The following is a 19,423-nucleotide window of genomic DNA, read 5'->3' as shown; positions in this document are numbered from 1 at the left end:
CGTGTGTGTGGTTGCAACAGAGGTGCAGGAGTGGCTTACCACAGCAGTTTCCTCTTGTTGAACCAACAAACACATTAGAGGTTTTGGGGTGATGAAAACCCTGCTTTCAGAAGGAGCCATCCCTTAGGTATGAAATGAAGGTACTACATCCCTCTGTGGTAATGGCTCACTGAGCTCAGCCCTACCCAGCCTAGAATGTTACCAACCAGAGTTGCCAAGGCGCAGGGACGTTTTCTTTCTTGAGAGTTTCCCAGGACTTTGCAAACATGACCCTATTAATCCATTCAGTACCCGGATGAGATAGGTAGTTGGAAGTTATTATTATTCTCACTTTCAAAGTAGGAGATCTGAAGCCAAGAGAGATTAAGCAATTAGTCTGAGGTCAAATGGTGAGCCAGGGACAGACCTGGGAATGAAACAATTATCTTCTGAAATTCCAATCAAATGCACAGACCGACTGGCTTTTCAGCGGGATGTCTATGGTTGCAGCTGCCTGCATTTGTATGGGTTGCTTTAATACCAATATCCAAACCGACAGAGGGTTTTCCTAAAGGATCGGCTGAAAACAAAGCAAAGAAGCAGGCAAATTCCCTACATAATGTCTTACCCCTAATGGGGTATCCACTTTACCTAGATCTGAAGTCTTTCATTTCACCTGCTAAGAGTTGTGGAGGGCTAAGGGCTGGTGGGGGTGGGGAGCACAGGGAACTCCTTCCTGCATGTGGGTTCTACCCTCCAGCCTTCGAATCTGCCCTTTTGTTTGCAAGCAGGGTCTCTTTCCCCCTACCTCTCCCTATCCCTTTATCTCTCCCCTCTCTTTCTCCTCCCATCCCCCTCCATCTCTCTCCTCCCTCTCCTCCTCCTTCTTCTCCTCCCTCTTTCTCCTCCTCCTCCCTCTCCGTTTTAAGAATGGAGAATTGTCGAGAATTTCCTAGCATATATTTTGATCACATCCTTCCCTCTCCCCAACTCCCTTTCAGATCGTCTCCTGTACAACAGAACCTCATCTTCTTTCTCTCTCCTAAAAGTAAAAACTAAAATCAACTCCCCCCACCCTTCCACCCACACGCAAAGCATACACGCATGAGTTAAAACAAAGCATGGGACCTGGCTTGTGTGGACTCCCTGACCTTGAGCATGACGCCTGCCTTGGAGTGTGCTTGAAACACCCAATGAAACGCCACTGAGGAAAACTGAATTTCTCTCTCCCAGTGGCTATCAATTGCAAACAGCTTCTTGGTGAGGGGTGGGATTTTATATCCGCTTCCTTTCTCAGTCCTGGGATTGTGTCCGGGTGGAGCCTGTGCAGGTCTTGTGCATGCTGCCCCAGTCTCTGTAAGTTTGTTTGTGTTATCAGTCCTGTTGTATCTGGGAGACACTGTTTCCTTGGAGTCGATCACCAACTCTGGCTCCAAAGTTCACTCTCCTTCCATGAAGATGCCCGAGCCTTGGGGGAAGGGGTTTGTTTGATAAGGGCCGAGCGCTCCAAAGACTCTCACTGTCTGCACATTGTCCAGGGTGGGTCTCTATGTTAATCACCACGTCCTACAGAAAGACGCTTCTATCCTGAGATTTGGCCAATTCGATGATTTGATGCTCTGGTTGAAATTCCAGGGGCTCAGAGACCAAGCAGTCTCAAGATGGGGTATTTCTAAGGAACCCATACTGACTTCAACTTGTGATCACCCTGCTTCAGCCTCCTGGCAGGATTACAGGGATAAACTAGCACACCATGTTCTTTTCTTTGGAGTGTGTGTGCATGCATGTGCATGTTCATAAACGTGTGAGTGGTGTGTATGTACTTGTGTGTGAAGGCCAGAGGTCAACTTAAGGTGTTGTTTGTTCTTCAATTTGGTTTTGGTTTTTTGTTTTGTTTTTGTTTTTGTCTTTTTGGTTTTTGTAGTTAGTTAGTTGGTAGTTAGTTAGTTGGTTAGTCAGTTTTTTGTTACTATTACTTTGTTCTACTTTGTAGAAAAGTCTCTCACTGGGACCTGAGGCTAGTTGATTCTTCCAGGCTAGGCAGCAGTGAATCCCAGAGTTCTTACTTTTATCTGCTAAGGGTAGGGTTATTGACCCATTTACTGCGCCTGGCTTTTGGTGAGATGTGAGGAACTGAAATCAAGTCCTCATGCTTATGTGGCAAGCGGTTCACCTCTCTAGCTCCATGTGCTCTTTTCTTTAAAGATAATCAGTACCACAAAAAGGGTTACCAAAGATCTTGCAACTTCTCAGATGTTGGGACAGAAAAGATGAATATGAACTATTTTCAAATTGTGTGAAATCTAGAACCCAGCTATTCAGCTTTGAGCTCCATGTCAGTCGTTAAATCCTTTCTAGTCTTGGGGCTGTACAGTAGGTGACGTTGTATGGCCTAGCTAAGGAGAAGCAAAGACTTCCCGGCGGGCCCAAAGGAGGCCTTTTAAAGGCATGTGAATGGGACATTCCTCCCTGGCTGTCAGTTCTGTATAGATCCTGGCCCTCCAAATAGCTGGAATGATTTTTTTTCTCTCTTTTCTGATTACTTCAATCTTTATGACTCAATTTACAATCAACCACTCTGTTTTGATTTTGTCTGGTTTGAGTTTATCTCCTTTGTCTAGTGGGATTTCGAGGAGCTCATTCCTATTGGTGGGAAAATATAGTCCTACTGGATTCGCTAGGTGGGAGACTCTCTCTTTATAAGTGGCTGCATGCCGTGCTCAAGGGCTTGCTTTCAGAATTCATGGTGGCCACTCCTGGATCTGTTGAATTTCAGTCCCTGAAAATCCTCATCAGACTTTTGGAGAAATTCTCCTATGACTTCCACAACGTCTTAAAGTGCTGGAGTCCTCTAACTTGTCACCCAAAGAAATTCTACTTCTGTCGCTATCACTTTAGAACCCTCCTTGGTTTTGTCACACACACACACACACACACACACACACACACACACACACACACACAAAGCCTGAGCCCTCACAGGAATGCTAGGAAGAAAACAACTTTCTAACTTATACAGCATAGCCATTGTCTTCCGTCCAGGAAATGAAACACCAGGGAAGTCCTGAGGCAGGAGGATTCCTTCCCCGTCTTCCTTCTTGTCTTCTAAACTAACAATATGGCAGTCAGAAGACGGATCACCACCAGACAGGGTTTGGGACTCAAGTTCAGAACCTTGCCAAGGATGCTCTTGAGCATTTCCACATGGAGCTGAGGTGTCAAAGTCTCACACAGGTCTTAGCCACTTTTTCAGGCTATTTCCGGGGAACACTTGAAAGTAGCTTGTGTGAAGGGTTTCTCACAGCATAGTCCATGTGTGAGCAGCTATGCTTGGAACCTCCCCAGCTCCTAGGCTCAGAGCAATACTATAAAATCAACCAATCACATCACAGACTAAGGCTGCAGGTACTGGTTGCCAAGCAACCCAGAGCTAATCTTACAGATGTGTGAACATCTGTGCGGGCGAAAGGAAGTGTGCAGCACCCAACAATGCGTGCAATACCCCACCCTCAGGCCTACTACCATTTTTCCCCCTAAGCAAGCTCACATTTCTTATCACGTACGTCGAGCAGATTTCCCCCCTACTTGTTTCAACCCAGTGTTTTATTGTCCCAAATCCTTGCTCTTGACTTGAGTTCATGTGCTCCGTGGTAGTACAAGTGGTAATTACACAAGTCTTTCCTTCCCTGTCATTGGCAACAGTCACCAGGGAAATTTACAGCCCCCAATATCCAGATCTGGAAACTGGTTATTAAGCATGGTTGAAGAAAACCCTGACGTGGCAAATGGCATGTGAACAAGGACCAGCTCCAGCAGCCCTTGGGAGAGAACGGCTGGGAGTGAGCCAGTGACCAGCGATGTCATTTCACTGCATGCTTATTACTTATGATCTATTACTCCTAATAATAGCTATTATCTCCATCTCGGTTCATGGCCTAGCATTGTAACTGGCATTGTGTGAACTCTTCATTTGGCTCTTTTAGTACTAATTCTTTTTTTGTAATAAAACAACTGATAGATCTGGGTGATAATTTTAGGATGAGAAAAGAGCTAAACAAAACAAAACCAAAAAAAAATGAAAGAAAGAAAGAGAGAACAAAAGAAAGAAAGAAAGAAAGAAAGAAAGAAAGAAAGAAAGAAAGAAAGAAAGAAAGAAAGAAATGATGCAGGCAAGCCAGCAGCTACTCTGAGACCCATACTGAATTGTTTGGCATGCAGTAGACTTGGAATTCTAAAGAGGGTTGTAAACTCAGCCACTCAGATGCAGGCAGGCAACACAATGGGTGGGCTTGGCCAGGTGTCAAATTCTACAGGACACGAAGGACAATGGAGGGAAGGACATGGCTTCCCACTCAGAGACTCAGAGCCCTCCATGACTACTCTTTCCAAAAGTATTTTTCATCCAGTTTATTTTGAGGCAACGTCCAACTTACTGAAAAGCTGGAAGAGTGTAAAAGCAGCATCTACATGTCCCCGTCGAATGTCACTGCTTCAGATCCTCAGGCATTCTTTCTTTTATGTCAATGTATACATCCGTTAGTATCAATTCCTCTGAGCCATAAACCACGAGTTACCAAACGCTCTAAACCATACACTTCTCCTAAACAAGACCATCTCTGTGCCATAGGAATTTTTAGATAAGGAAGCCATCTTGATGCAACACCGCCATACAATCTCAAGTCCTCTTCGAATTCGAATGGACGCCTGTCTCAATAGATGGTCCACAGTCCTGTCGATAATCATACCCGATGCTGTCATCATGCCCCTTTAGTTCTGTTTAATCTGAGAAATTCCTCAGGGTTTCAAGTACTGGGCACTGAACCTAGAGTCCCATGTTCACCCGTCCATCACTCTATCAGAATATGCAGCCTTAATTCCCAATTTTTCAAGTTTTAGGTTGAGACTCTTCAGGTCAAACAAGAAATGCTTGAAGCTTAGATTTACGACCTGCTTTTCTGACATCTGTGGTGTGGAAACTGGTGCATACTGGTATTAGCCTTTCTTAGGGCAAAGCTTTGAAATGAAGAAGAACATGCTCAAAGGGTAGATAAGTATGTTGCTTGATGAATTTTCACAAAATAAACCTAACTTTGTAAGTGATTTCCAGGCTGAGGATTCAAATTCTTATGACCACAGGCAGATCTTATCTTTTTCTGAGCCTTACCTGAGTGGAATCGGATGGATGATTCTTTTCTCTCCAGGATTATATGAGATATCTTCATGTTAGGGCACATGGCAACAGTTTCCTTTGTAGAGCATTTGGTCTTAAGTCAACTACTTGCTACAGTCCCTCTGATGGTGGGTAGATACCTCAGCAGCTCCTTAGCCACTAAGCAGGAAGATACCCTACTATTCCAAGCACACCCCTAACACCTTTTAGGGTTCTCCCTTCATACTTCATGACTGGCAGCCAGGAGTTACATTGTTCCTGTTGGTTCTAATCAGAACAGAGACTACATTCAGTCAGAATGTGACATACTTTCTCCCAAAGCAAATTAAAAAGATAAGATGGCTACAGAGTAGACTTGGAGCAGCCCTCCGAGCTTGCCAGTCTCGGGCTGTTTGACTGAGCTGTGGTCTTCTTTGGAGGTCTCAGTCTAACACAATGTAGCTCTGCTTCTCACTATTTGCATTTTGATGATTGCCTCCCAGCACTCAGTTCTTATTCTTATTTGGGGTTTACTAGACCCTTTTCAATAGCTCGATACCTTGAGCAGGGGACTCCATCCTTAGCAAGGAGATAATGAATCTTCTCTCCTTCACAGAGTTGTATAATATCTGAGTTCTTACCTGTAGGGTTGAGAGTGCCCAGGAAAAAGTTGTATTATGTGTATGTGTATGAGTAGGCATGTGTGTGTGTGTGTGTGTGTGTTTAATCATGTAGCCCATGCTTGCCTTAGCATTCTAAGCACTTTAGATATAGGTGTGCAACAAGGCTCACTTGTGCATTTACTGTTATTCGTGATACTTTTCTGTCTTTTTAATAGTAGCAGAGGAGGAGGAGGAGGAGGAAGAAGAAGAAAGTCCCAGCAGATGTGCTGTTTTTAAACTAGAAAGTCTGGCTCTACTTCGCACCCAGGAAGGGGTCTAGTCCTTTTACACTGACTGTTTCCGTCATAGATACTCACATGATCTAAGTGGAGAGAGGATCAGAGGTAGGAGATGGGCCTTCTCCCAAAAGCAAAAACCTAGCCAAGCAATGAACCTATTGGTTGAAAGCTTTTCTCCTAAAACACTGGGATTTAAAAAATAGTCCCCTAGTTACTGCATCTTCCACATTGCCACCAGAATATCCTAAGGCAGAGAGTCAATCGTTAATCCCTGTAACTTGTACCTGTAGTACATGTATATGTTCTTGTGGATGTGCATGAACCTGTAAGGAGGCCATATGTTGCCCTCAGGCATCTTCCTCTCTACCACTCTGTTTTATTTTTTTGAGGCCAGGCCTCTCGCTGAATGCAAAGCTCATAGATGGCTAAAACTGGGGAGCAGCAAGGTCCAAGGTCCTCTTTCTGCTTCCCATTGCTGGTGTTAAGGTGAGTACCATAACACCCAGCTTTTTACCTGGTTGTTGGAGATCCAAACTCAGGTTCCCATGGTTACCTAGCTGTTTCCCAGGCCCTTAATTCAATGCTTTAAGAGTCCAACACAGTGGGAAGACAAAAATGACCTTGGTGGCAAAAAGGGACAAACCCTGACCTAGCCAAAAGAGCAAGGCCGGTATCAACTGTGTTCAGTCATGTTGCAAATATGGGCACTCCTTGATAAGCTGCTCTAAGGATGGCTGTTTATCAACTCTGTGGCCTTCCTCCCAGTAGCCCTGGAGTTCTCCGGCTAAGCCTGGACAAGAGAGAGCAGCGAAACCCTACAATATACCCAACTAGTGACCTCCAAAGCAGTCAAGGTCATAAAGAAAACACAGTCTCAGTGATAGGAACTTAGGCAGCATGGCAGTTAAATTAGGGTGGTGCCCTAGATAGAAACAGAAAAGAGACCTGGGGATAACACCAAGGGACTCTGGATAATGTGCACTTTATTTCTAGCATGTAGTATTATTGCAGGGAGTGACTTGCATCACCAATTTATCATCTTAATAATAAAAAACCACCTACCTGTGGGCATGGGGACATGTGTAAACTCTATGTAATGGGTCCTCTTACAAATTGGTCTCTTACCAATGCGGTGTATGCTACACTAGAGCCCCATGAAGGCTTCCTAAAAGCCAGACCAAAGCGGGTTCTAGAAATGGTTTGTGGATAGGACTTGTTAAATATGCCTTTTGGGATAATTTAGAAGCCTTCTCAACCAGAACAAGAGGGACCCTGGGTTTAGGCTTAGGACATCCTGTTGGACACTGTCAGTTTCCCTTTCTGATAGAGACCTGACTTGGGGCTCGATGATGTTCACCCTCCTAAGCAGGAGCTCTTGCTAGCACTGCATTCAAGCCTGGGGAAGCCTGAGCAACACACAGTAGCTCTTTGGCTTTTCACTAGTCTCTGAAATAGAACCACAAAAGCACCTGTCTTGTGGAATTGTGGCGAGGGTAAGTTCACATAAGCATAGCATTTAGCATGCTGTGGCACTAAGTGATAAGTACTCTGTAAGTACTCTATCTGGTCATGTCTGCAGCACCTCTTCTGTCAGTAAGGTGAAATGTGGATCAGGACAGTGCTTACCTCACAGAGCTATGGCCAGGGTGGGTCAGAGTAGATGCTCAGTTTCACAGCCCTGATCCTAGCAAATCCTCAGTATGGTTCAGTCATTTACTACCCATGTTTACTGTCGTCAGGAGGACTACAGTTCTGGATCCAGAGACTGTCCCCTTTGGTCTTCCGTAAGAGCAGTTCACAGAGGGTAGAGGAAGTCATAGGAAACTTGGAGGCCCAACCACAAGTATTCCCAAGTCTAGAGGTCTCCAGGAGCTGGAGATTCAGAGTCCCCTTCTAACAACTTGTGGATTACTGTTATTCTCACCCAGGGGCTGGGTTCATTGGTTAAGATGTAGAGATTCCCGTTAGCCAACTGAACTGTAAGCAGTCCTGAATAAGGACTGGTTGCTTCAGCAAGTCTATGATGTAAGAAATTCTTTCCTGACAGAAGTTCTCTTTCTACAAAGACACTAAAATGCAAAGAACAAACAGGCCCCCAGTGAGCCTGACTGTAAAACCCATCAACCCAAAGTGTGGAGGCCAAAGGTATTTCCCATGTTGTCAAGGATCAACTGGAGGAAGACTTTGGTCTCCTTTTCTCTTTCCCAAACAGCTTCCCAGGGACACACATTCCTGTCTTGGATGGCTATAAGTTTATCACGTCTGCTTGGATAAGTCATTTATGACCCAGCCTCAGTTCCTCCATCTGGTAAAACACAGCTTTTTCTAGCAACCACTCAATGAATTCACTCTTGGTAATAACTGGAATTTTCATTGGGATAATGCGATTCAAAGCTTTAAAAGAAGCAGGGCCTGGTTCTGCAGGCTTAATGGAGATATAGGAAGAACTCATCATTGTGAAGGGACATGGTCTGTCTGTGGTCCAACTCAAGCAGCAAAGGGCACTGTGTCCTCACGTGGATGACTGTGTACATCAAGTGGTGGCAGTGCTAGTCGCTATTTTTTTCCTCCTACTTTTTTCACCTCTCTTTCCTACAATGGAATTCATGCTTTCCCATTTGAAACTTCCTTCTTACAGGCAATGAGGCTATCTGTCCACCACATGGTGTTACCCCCTCAACTCCCACAAAAAGGAAGGATTCGAGATCCAAACGTAGCTGAAGTGACTTTCCCTCTTGGAGACACCTGTGGGTATTGAAAAGGTAAAGGTCTCTTCTCTCGAAACCCCTAAATGCTCAGAGATATCTCTGCTACCAAGGGACAAATTCAGCAGACACTAAAGCTACTGCATAATAAGGGATATAAAGGAGGAGAGGGGATGAAAGGGAGGAGGAGGGGAGAGGAGAAGGAAGAAAAGATGAGGAGGGTGTGGAGGGCGGAAGAGGAGGAAAGACAGGGAAAATGGAGGGTACAGATAAAAATACAGGAACAAGAGAGGGAATGAGAAGGAGATGGCCCTTGATCTAACTTCCTGAACTGAACCTGTATGACCAGCTGTTTGTCTTGACTTTTCCAGTTAAGGAAGACAATGGCTTTCCTTCTTCCTTCCCCCCTCTCTTTTTCTTCTTTTTGGCCTGTATGTTCTTCAAACAGTAACCAATGTCCCCTCTCCCTCCCTCTCCCCCTCCCCCACAAAGAGTTAGAAACAGTTACACCGAGTATTTGTGAAAGATAGGATGAACTCACTTCGGAAAGAAACAAGGTTTATTTGATGAATATAAATAAGACAATCGGCACAAAGTACTCCTCATACACACAATAACAAAGTTATGAGCTGTACATACCTTGCACATGGTTATTTCTACTAGACACGAGGTTACGATGACTGGCTGATACATGCCCGTTGGTAGTTTCGAGGGTTCCTTAATTTTATTTATTTATTTATTTTTATTTTTTCATATCGATGTCCATAATCACATGGATCAAAATCACAACCCACATGCCACTCACTTGAAGAAATATTACAAGAAGCACTATCAAACAAGGGTCTCGGGGAAGTAGATACACGGACCCTTGGCAGCATTCAAACGGCGCTCTACACAAAGACAGTGCAGCTAGAGTTTATGTCAATACGCTTGAGGGCTCATCATAAACACTGTTTAAAAAATAAAACCCACTTCCAAATGAAAGTTGACACGCTGTTAACGTGCATACTTAATACACAAAAATCATTAAATACAAAATTGAGACTGTATATAGAAATCAAATAGGCTACAAATACAAGCCTGCTTTTGCACAAGGTAAGACTTAGACCAACTTCTCCTAAATGTTAGCCCAAACATTTTTTTTATTTAATCTCAACTATTTAGAAGGGAATCTGCTAAAGTTTTCACAAAGGAAATATCGTCTGAACAACACAGTGTTTGTTGTAAACCCAGACACTATTTTCAACCGGTGGAAAGGGATGGTTTTGTTGTAACTCCCAAATATCAGAGAATGTTACAAAAAAAAAAAAAATGAGAAAAGATACTGTCTTAGAATTTGGTTTTTCGGGGACTGAATGATATGTTTGCATGTGAGTAAGATCAATTAATACTTCTGACCAACAAAAGTGGGGTGAAGAAATGATCCCCAAACATTAGCTGTGTCAAAATTGGCACGAATGCAGATAGCTAATGACATATAATAGATCATTTTGTTGCTACTTCAAGGATCCCGCTTACCATCCTGGCTCTCCTACTTCCAATTTCAAGTATTTAGTTGCAGAGTTCAGGCCAGGACCTGGTGGTAAGAGGGTGTGAGGACTTCTCTGACAATGCCCAAACCATACCTAGGGACTGACTGGTCTGTGGCTTGGGTATCCCACTGCAAGCCTCGGCCAAAATGTACTAAACGAACTCGCAAAGAACTCTGCTCCCTTCTGTAGCAAAGGCCTAAACCCTCTTGAGAGTTAAAGGACAAACCTTTTAAACATGAATGTATTTGAATCATGTATGTAACACGTGAGCTTTACACAGGTCACTACTTACTGACAAGAATGAAGCCCAAAGCAAGAAACCGGCTTGAATATATTACCCCCGGTGCACCAGAAATAAAGGGTGCAGCCCAGGGTACAGTTTCCTTTCCCCAGCAAATAAGGGGTTTGTCTTTGAAACATCTCTATGGCTCATGAGAGAGGTCCAGAGTTAATTGCACCAATATTTTGGAAATTTATAATGATGAGACTCGATGTAAGATTTCAGCAACTTCTGCTTAGAACCCTTTCCACAGCAGCAAAGAGAGACAATGGTATTTATTAAGGCCACTCATGCTTAAATTCATTGTTTGTCCTTTAGAAATGCAGGTGGGAGGGTTTCTCCCGTCGACAAGAAATCAGGTCAGTACAAGAGCAGCACATTCACCAGGCTCGGTTGTGTGTTTTTACCAAGTTGTAAGGACTAATGCTTTTTAATCTCCAGAGGAAGCAGCAGGAGGCGAATTCTCCTTAGTACCTTGTCACTGTATGCAAAAGACCTTGGAGCACGGTCTCTTTCCCTGGCATGTGCTTTAAGATAAGGACTCTGTATCCACACAGGTTGCATAATGCTATTTACAGACATACAGCTTTTGTGATTGCGCTTCATTCATCAATGTTCCCATGTTTGATGCTGAAAATGCTTTGGAATCCATGTTGGAGACATTTTCTTAAAACAAAAACAAATAACAAAAAAAAAAAAAACCAAAAAAAAAAACAAAAAAAAACAAAAGAGAGAGAGAGAGAGAGAGAGAGAGAGAGAGAGAGAGAGAGAGAGAGAAATGACCCTTCACTTACAGAAGATCCAGGCTTACACTGCTTGCACAGCATTTCGATGGTGAAACGTGAATGAACCTCAGCTTTGTCATGAGACCTGCACGTAGGAGAACAAGAAGAGCCTGAGGCCAGGTTGTGTCCCAGCCGAGGGGTTCAAGGAGCATGTGGGTGGATATGCAGGTGCCTCAGGCTTTTGTCATTCTCCAGTACATGAGCAGGACAATAAAATTACGGATGACCAATTTAGATGTGCCACGCACTGTCAGAGACACACACCATGTTCTCATAAGGCGATTTCTTGGCAAGTTATTAGTGGTTTAAAAAAATTGATTTCACTTCCAACCTGGCCCAGAGGTAACTACTGATAATACCGTTCAATGTGGTTCCTTGACCGACAGATTAAAGAAACGGAGGAGGGTAAAGGCTCTCGATTTTTGGTCTTTTGGTTTCTTTGTCAAACACTCCATGCACCGTGGTATACAAACACCGGCAGCAGCACTCGCTCACAGCAAGCTTAGATTGTCTGATAATCTAAGGCGTTAGGACCACTTAGACTGACCAGCACGACAGTAGGAGACGGGGCTAGCTGTCCACCGGAAGCTGAATCCGCACTCTGCACCCGTGCAGTGCCCGTGTATCCAAGAGGCAAAGCAACAGGAAAAAATGCTTATTCAGCAGCTTTCTGCAGAAGCGCTCACGTCGTAAAGGTCCAAATCCTTGACAGAAAATGAAGGGGCTGTCGTTTGTTCCTCCTTCTTCATACTCTGTCTTTTCCGTACACCCAATTGGGACCGTCTCGGAGAACTGAATCGAGCAGGAAAGTGAAAGCGAAAATTCCCTTCCTTTCCGACCCGCTGAATGCAGCCACTGGTAGACAAAGAAGAGAGCCAGGCTGCAATAGATTATCAGGACATCGCTGCAGTGCTGAGCTATCCGTTTAGCCAACCCTTCTGACAGCTGCAACGAGAAAGCACGTGATTTAACAGGGAAAGACACTGGTGGTGATATCAGCCATCACAGGGCTTCCCCTACCCTCTCCCGACCCCTGCCACGGCCACTCTCTCTGGTTGGGGAGGGGGGTTGTGTGTGTCACGTTTTCCACAATGATTATAGTTTTACTTTTTAAACTCAACTCAGAGAGATTAGAATCCGAAAGGCAGTCAGTATGCCAAAAGCTTTAACGTCACTTATAAACATGTGACAGCAACAATTTCAAAGAACCGTGAAGCATGTGGTGACTGCTGGAGCTGGCAGTTCCATTCATGTGTACACGAGCAAAGGAACCCAAAACTCTAAGCTCAAACAGACTCTCGGGCATAGCGCTCCAAGTGTCATTATGCACAACAGACCAAAGTGCCTGTCACCAAATGAGTGGACAAGCAAGATGTGGTGGTATATATCAGACGGCTACAGAAGCTGCAGCTGCGACTGTCTTCTCTGCGCATGCTCACCTGTGTCATTACCATTCAGACACCCTTGGAATGCTGGGTGTTTCCGATGTACAGACATAGTGTAGTTATGCACCAGGCAGACACACACACACACACTCACACACTCACACACACACACACACACACACAGAGAGAGAGAGAGAGAGAGAGAGAGAGAGAGAGAGAGAGAGAGAGAGAGAGGCATCCACACTTTTTGATTCATTTTTACTTTTTGAGACAGGCTCTTGCACTATGGCCCGGGCTGACTCTGAATTCATGATCCCCCATCCTGTTGCCTCAGCTTCCCAAGTGCTGGGACTGCGAGTGTGTCCCACCATGGCTTGCACTACACATCACTTTTTATATCTATCCTATATGTCTGATTTGGCAGTTGATACTCAGGTCCCACCTGCTTAGTCTGCTCAGATAAGCATTGATTTTGGGGCATCCTTAAACAGTGTCAAGGGAACGTTCGGCTTGGAGGAACTCAGTTAATTCATACTTTGAGGAGTCTGGTGTAATTCTGGTTAAGAAACTTGAATCAGAACACATACATAAAAAATGACTTTTGCAGAGCCAGAAATTTAGGGAGTTTCTGGGGCAGATCAGATTACTCACTCTGGCACATAAAGTCTTTGCAAACTTTGTATGAAAATTGTAAGTCTGAGCACGCTTTCTGTTTCATGAGCTCTGCATAGCTCTCATTCTTTCGTGTGCTAAGCATTCCTTAATCATCCCTTTAAAGGGCTGACCAATATATTAAAAGGCCGTATAATGAGAAGAGAAAGGGAAACCTGAGGTAGTATTAAAACGCACAGGTTGTTTTCTTTACAGATGGGGAACTAAGTGAATAATGATTATGGTTGATGTCCAATGTCCTTGATACTTTTCCAAGATAAAGTAGCAGAGAACAATTGTTTATTCAGTTGTGAGATAGGTTTCCAGCTGGGTACCAGGTCACAGAGCAGAGCACAGGTCTCTCAACCACAGTGTTCTGCTTGGGGAAAGGTAATAATTGTTTACAGATAATTAAATTACATTTTAATGATTTAATTAATGTTAATTTGATATTTATCAATTCTGTAATGTAAACAGGACATGTCAGTTATTTATTAATTACGATAATTAATAATGAAACCATCCCTGATGGTTTACATTTTAAAATGCCAATGAAGATGTAGACAACGGAAAGAACAAGTCTGTTAACACATTTAGTGAGGACCCCCTCAGAGCCCTTATGCCAACTACGTTTCTGGCTACATCTCTGAGGCCCTGCAATGCTTCTTAATATTTTTCATTGGAAAGACAACAGAAATAACCAGTCCCATGGATATAGTCAGAGAACTGTGTTTAACAGTCTACCATGTTAAGTCTAGCTTGCAAATGAAATGATTTTTTTTTAAAGTGTTGCCACCCTTTGACAAAATAATCCATTCACCAAGAGGCTTGGATGAGTCTGCAGGAAGTAAACCAAATCAAACCAAATGACAGGACACTGCCAGCAGTGACAAATAGAGATCACCACTCCTTGAGACACACGTGAGAGTGTACTTTTAAAACCTTCAAACAATGGGACCCAGCCTTCCAGCAAGGGTGGCCAAGGCCACTACCCACTGTAAGACTATCCCCAACTTGGGTGATCCTCCCTCACGTGGATGCTCCAAGTAACTGGCCCTAACCTCTCCAGTAATCTCTTGCAAGTCCCAGCTCCATGCTCTGGGGCAGCTGACAGTTCTACTGTCATGGCGATTGCCACTCTGACGCACAGCTCTTTCTGTTGTGCCATCCTCATCCATAGCTCTTTGCAACCCTGCTTCACTTTGGCAAGATGGGGGCCCTGTGGACTCTTGGCTAGGCTGGCAGGGTCTTCTCTAGGTTCTGTCTGCCCTTATGCTCTGTCTTTCTGTCAGTCCATGTGGTGCCCTTTGGCATCACGACATTGCTCTTCTCTGACTGTCCACATACACTTAGATCATTTCTCCAGTGGATTGATCCCTCATTCTCCGCATAGATGGTGTGCAATCTATTCCCTTACCATGAGTTATCTAGACTCGCCCTGCCCAATATGGCAACTGCTGGCCTCATGTGGCCACTGAATGCTCAAAACATGTCTAATTCAAACGGAGACCCGCTTAAAGTGTGAAATGCATACCAGATCTTGAAGATTTAATATGGGAAAACAAAAAACAAAAAAGAACGTACGCTGTCTCCAGAACAATTTTAGATACTGTCTTCATGGCAAGATACTTTGGATGTACTGATTCCAAGAAAAATCCACTGCCCTTAACTCTACCTGCTTCTTATCACTTTAAACACGTGAGTACCAGGAAACAGCCTTCCAGTGAGCGTGGATTGCTGTCGATCAGGGTCGCTATTCATTTCCATTGAACACCTATAGCCCAGATGGTGAGTTGGTGAGGGCAGGGCAGGGCAGGCTGCTCTTGCTCATTCTGCATCCCCTGAGCCTTGTGCAGTGCCTGGAACAGGGCGATTTGCTAAGATTAGAGCCCTGAACTTTCTTCCCTATCCAGCCTCCCTGGAATCAAGCCATTCCATTCTAACCCCTGGGTTTTTTGGAGTGAACTACAGTAGACCATGATTACTTTAACCCAATTAGGGCTACTAAGCAGTTTGTTTTAAAATAATATTCAGGAAGTTTGACCAAACAGAGGTAGCTTCAGGACAGGGGCCCTTCATTAGCAGATCTCTTTCTCCTGTCTTCTTTACGAAAGAGAAACTCACCTGTGAAAGCCGTGGGGCCTCTCTGTGCTGAGAGAAGAGCCATAGGCCTGAGGAACAACAGCTTTCTTTAAGAGTGGCTCTCAACCTGTCAGATGACGCCACCCTTTTCAGTCCTTCATGATGCAGCGACCCCCCCCCCACAAACCATAAAATTATCTCATTGCTACTTCATAACTGTAATTTTGCTCCTGTTATGAATTGCGATATAATTATCTAATACGCAGGATCTCTGATATGTGACCCCTGTGAAAGGGTCGCTCGACCCCTAAAAGGGGTCGCGACCCCGAGGTTGAGAACTGATGATGTCTTAAGTATTGAGCCTCTCCACAGCACAGCGGACTGCCAGCAAGCAATAAGAACCTCGCTCCTAGAACCATAAGCAAGGGAAGTCCTCAGGCAAGCTGCAGGAGCCTAGAGCCCACTGCTCCAAGAGCCTTCCGTTCAAGTCCTTCAAAGGCTGCTTTGACTTGGGTTGGGTGAGAAGCTATACACAAAGCCAAAGAGACCTTCTAGACTTCAGTCAGGCTGCTCATTAGCATACCAAACCGCTCGCTGGTAGACTCTCTCAACATCACAAATACCTGTTACAGAGTCAAAGCTGGCATCCGGGCTCCTCGCCACGCCCCACTTCCCAGAGTTCTCCAGCTTGGAGCTCCCGCCTCCCCGCAGCTTCTCAGCCCTATATAACCCTGCTATTCGGGCCACATGCTGTTTTTTGCTCTGTCTCTCTCACTGTCTCTCTCTCTTTCTCTTTCTCCTCTCCCCCCTTCCTCTCTCCTTACCTGGCCCACCCCAGCGTCCACCCACCCACCATGGTCCAGTCCATTACGCTGGCCATATTTAGCCTACTTCTTTCTCTTTCTGCTCCAGACTCTTCTACACTCCTCTGTCTGCACTGTGACCTCATATCTACAATGCAAGCCTTCCCCTCAACCATACCGTGAGGTGACCCTGTCCTCGCTGTCTCTGTGGACCTCCTGCAGAGGTGCCTGGTGCTGGTGGCGGTGATAAGGAACACAGACAAGCCCACGTGCTCGCTGAACCTGTACTCTCATGGGGAGACAGACATATGCAGGCATACAAACTGACACACGGAGGGAGGTTTTCAATCTTTGGGTTCTGTGGTCAGGAAGTATACATTTTATTCATTGATTATGGACAACCAGGAAGCAGATATCTCTGATCTGGGATGGGGGAAGATACCTAAAATTTCTAGTGAAACTGGAAAAAAAAAAAGACATCTCATTTATATAATTTGACCTCATTTTTGCGCCCAAGCAGAAGTAAATACAGACATTTGCAAGAGTATCCACAGCAGAATTATTAAGTATCAATGTTATTGATGTTTATCATAGAAGGTATTTAAATTTTTTCTCTATTAGATTTTTTTTTTTGTCTTTTTGGGGGACATTTTTAACTGAAGAATGGAGAACTGGTATCGTATTAGAATGTAAATACTAATACTTGGGAAGAAAAAATCTCTGTCTGGTGGCACAGCAGCCTTTGGCTTGACTCTCCATAGGGTGCAGGAGAGAAAGGGGACAGTGGGGCACAGCAGGGAGACTCTGGCCCAGGAGAGATACCCCCAGGACAGCCAGCTATAAATGTGCCTTCAGACTGTTTTTCTTTGGAATAAAGACACCTGCCTGGTTATAGCTTTCTTCCCCTGCCCTCTTGGTAGTGATTTGCAGAAACAGGCTGGGAGAAAGGGGTCTTTGGTAAACACAGAGGGGTTAAAGGGGAAACTGTTTAATAACAGTAGTAAAACGCAGGCTATTTTTGACATCTGGGTTAACGTCCACTCCATTCCATGTGTGTCCCAAATGTGTGCAGTGCGTCCCAGGTACAAAAACAGACACCCATTCACAACAGCCACGGATGCCGTAACATGTTACACATGGTGCCCGCATAAAAGGCCAACCCATGATAGACTAATTAACCAAGGCAGAGGAGAGGGTTCCTTCCGGGCCTTGGGCATCCTACAGAATAGCTCCTCTGAGTCACTGTGCACAGGAAAGCCCAGCACAGCCGTTTCTGCATGCATATATATCCATAACTACATCTGTGTTATGACTTAACATCTTTTAAAATGGGATGGAATGGGTTTCTCGTTTTCTTCATGAAGATTTATTTATTATTGTTGTGATCAAAGTGGCAACAAATTATGCTAAATCATTTAATTTTCTTGATAGGAGCAAACCACCTTGAAGCCATAACTCAAAAATATGAGTGGAAAGCAGCATTTTGCCTTGAGAGTGGCCTCCTCCAGCTCCACGGGGCAATAAAAAGTAACACTTCAGAGCCCCGAGGGCCGCGAGGGTGGGGGTGGGGCCTACCCTGCCAGCCCCATTTTGAAGCTGTTCGGATGACAGAGCTGCAGGAGGCCACAGCAGAGGGATTCTGCATTTCATCTCTGCCCTCTTCCCTGCTGGGTGTGACGCACCCATATTTTAAATGAAGGGATTCAGACGGCTATGCAACCTGTACCTGGAATGGCCACATACGGGTCTGGGTCTCCTCAGGATTTATTTTTGTAATTATTATTGTGGTCAGGAGTATGAATGGCTCATGTTCAGAGCAGGCTGCCTGTTCCAGCATCTCTGAATTAATTATCTCAAACAAGACTCAAGGTACCACACACTGACTTGCTTGAGTAGCAGCCCCTCCCTGCGAGGAAACTGAGCTGAGGGGTGCTGAGTGTTTGGGTCAAATTCCCTCCTTTGAACTATATCTTTTTGACTCTTCGGTAATTTTTTTTTCTTCTTCGGCCAGAATTTCTAAAACCTTGGTCTTTGTCTCTTATCGTTCCGGCTTGTGTAATCTCTCTCTAACAGTGGTAGCACTTAAGTAACATCTTTCTGCTGTAAACAGTCTCTAAATACATCTATACATCTATGAATATGTGCACATGTTACGTCAGAAGGCTTTATTTTAATATTTTAATGGAACCAACTCTTCCTTATTACTCATGTTGATAAATACCGGGCCATCGCAATATGGGGCCTTATTTCCCAAATCAGGTGGGCAGCACCATGCCACATAGCAGCCTTGCCTTGGGCCCGAGATCCTGAGATCCAGCAGTGGCCTTCTCTCAGGAGAGAGCACCTGACATGGTCATGCTGGGTGCAATACTTCACTGGCCACCAGCAAGTTCTGGTGCCACCGCAGTTTACATTTGGGATCAGAGTATTGTGGACTGAGTTGCCTCCTTCACAAAAGCAGACTGGATGAGAAGGAAAAAGAAAACCTCCAAAGTCCCCAGTTCAGTACCAGCGGGAGGTGCTCCATCTAATCTTTAACACGCTGGTTGAATTGTAATGAACTTCTTCGTTGTCATTTATTTTCTCCTTAAAAAAACAGGGTCTCAGGCTGCCCACATTTGAAAGACTGCAGCCCAGGTCTCCCCAGTCTCAAAACTCTGGACATTCGTGACTTCTTTGCAAGGGGGCACTGACCTCAATGGAGGGCGGCTTGTAGTCTCCCTGGCCTCTCTCAGCTACACACCAATAACACATCGCACTCCCAGTCGTGGTGACGAGAAGACTGCAGATATTAGTAACGTATCTCAAGGGAAAGCACGGAGAGCCCCAGGTGAGAAGCCTTGGTATTGGCTGACTGTGGACTTTAAACCTAGAAACACTTCGGTAGAGACGTACGTGCGTACGTACGTACGTGCACTTACCGACCCACCGTAGAAGATACGAAGAATTTTGCAGAAGAAAAGATTTATTTCTGCACCGCTTCTTGTTATTTAGCACGCGGCCGCCCAGCCTAAAACGTCCCTGGAAGTAGCTAACACCCGAGTACCGAACGTAATGAAAACATACAGCGATCTGACATGAGATAGACAGGCCGCTGTGCAGAGATAGAAAGGCACCCAAGACACGTGCTGAGCTAAGTGAAAAGGTAAAATCTAGTTTAAATTTATAGCA

General features: G+C 44.7%; 1 protein-coding gene across 14 annotated transcripts in view; it reads right to left on the bottom strand.

Annotated features, from left to right (window-relative positions):
- Window positions 1-11,240: 11,240 nt before the first annotated feature.
- Erc2 (ELKS/RAB6-interacting/CAST family member 2) overlaps window positions 11,241-19,423 on the bottom strand; it is an 883,982-nt gene continuing 875,799 nt past the window's right edge. For 13 of the 14 annotated variants that reach the window (XM_032918652.1, XM_032918651.1, XM_032918654.1 and 10 more), the window contains one exon: window positions 11,241-12,276. In XM_032918652.1, coding sequence (XP_032774543.1) covers window positions 11,902-12,276 — 375 coding nt within the window. In that variant the 3' untranslated portion in view covers window positions 11,241-11,901. The remainder of the gene's footprint in view (window positions 12,277-19,423) is intronic. The other variant, XR_004389747.1, reaches the window with a different exon arrangement.

This window comes from Rattus rattus, chromosome 13, assembly GCF_011064425.1.
Source record: "Rattus rattus isolate New Zealand chromosome 13, Rrattus_CSIRO_v1, whole genome shotgun sequence".
Taxonomy (NCBI): domain Eukaryota; kingdom Metazoa; phylum Chordata; class Mammalia; order Rodentia; family Muridae; genus Rattus; species Rattus rattus.
This window is presented reverse-complemented; position numbering and strand designations above follow the sequence as displayed.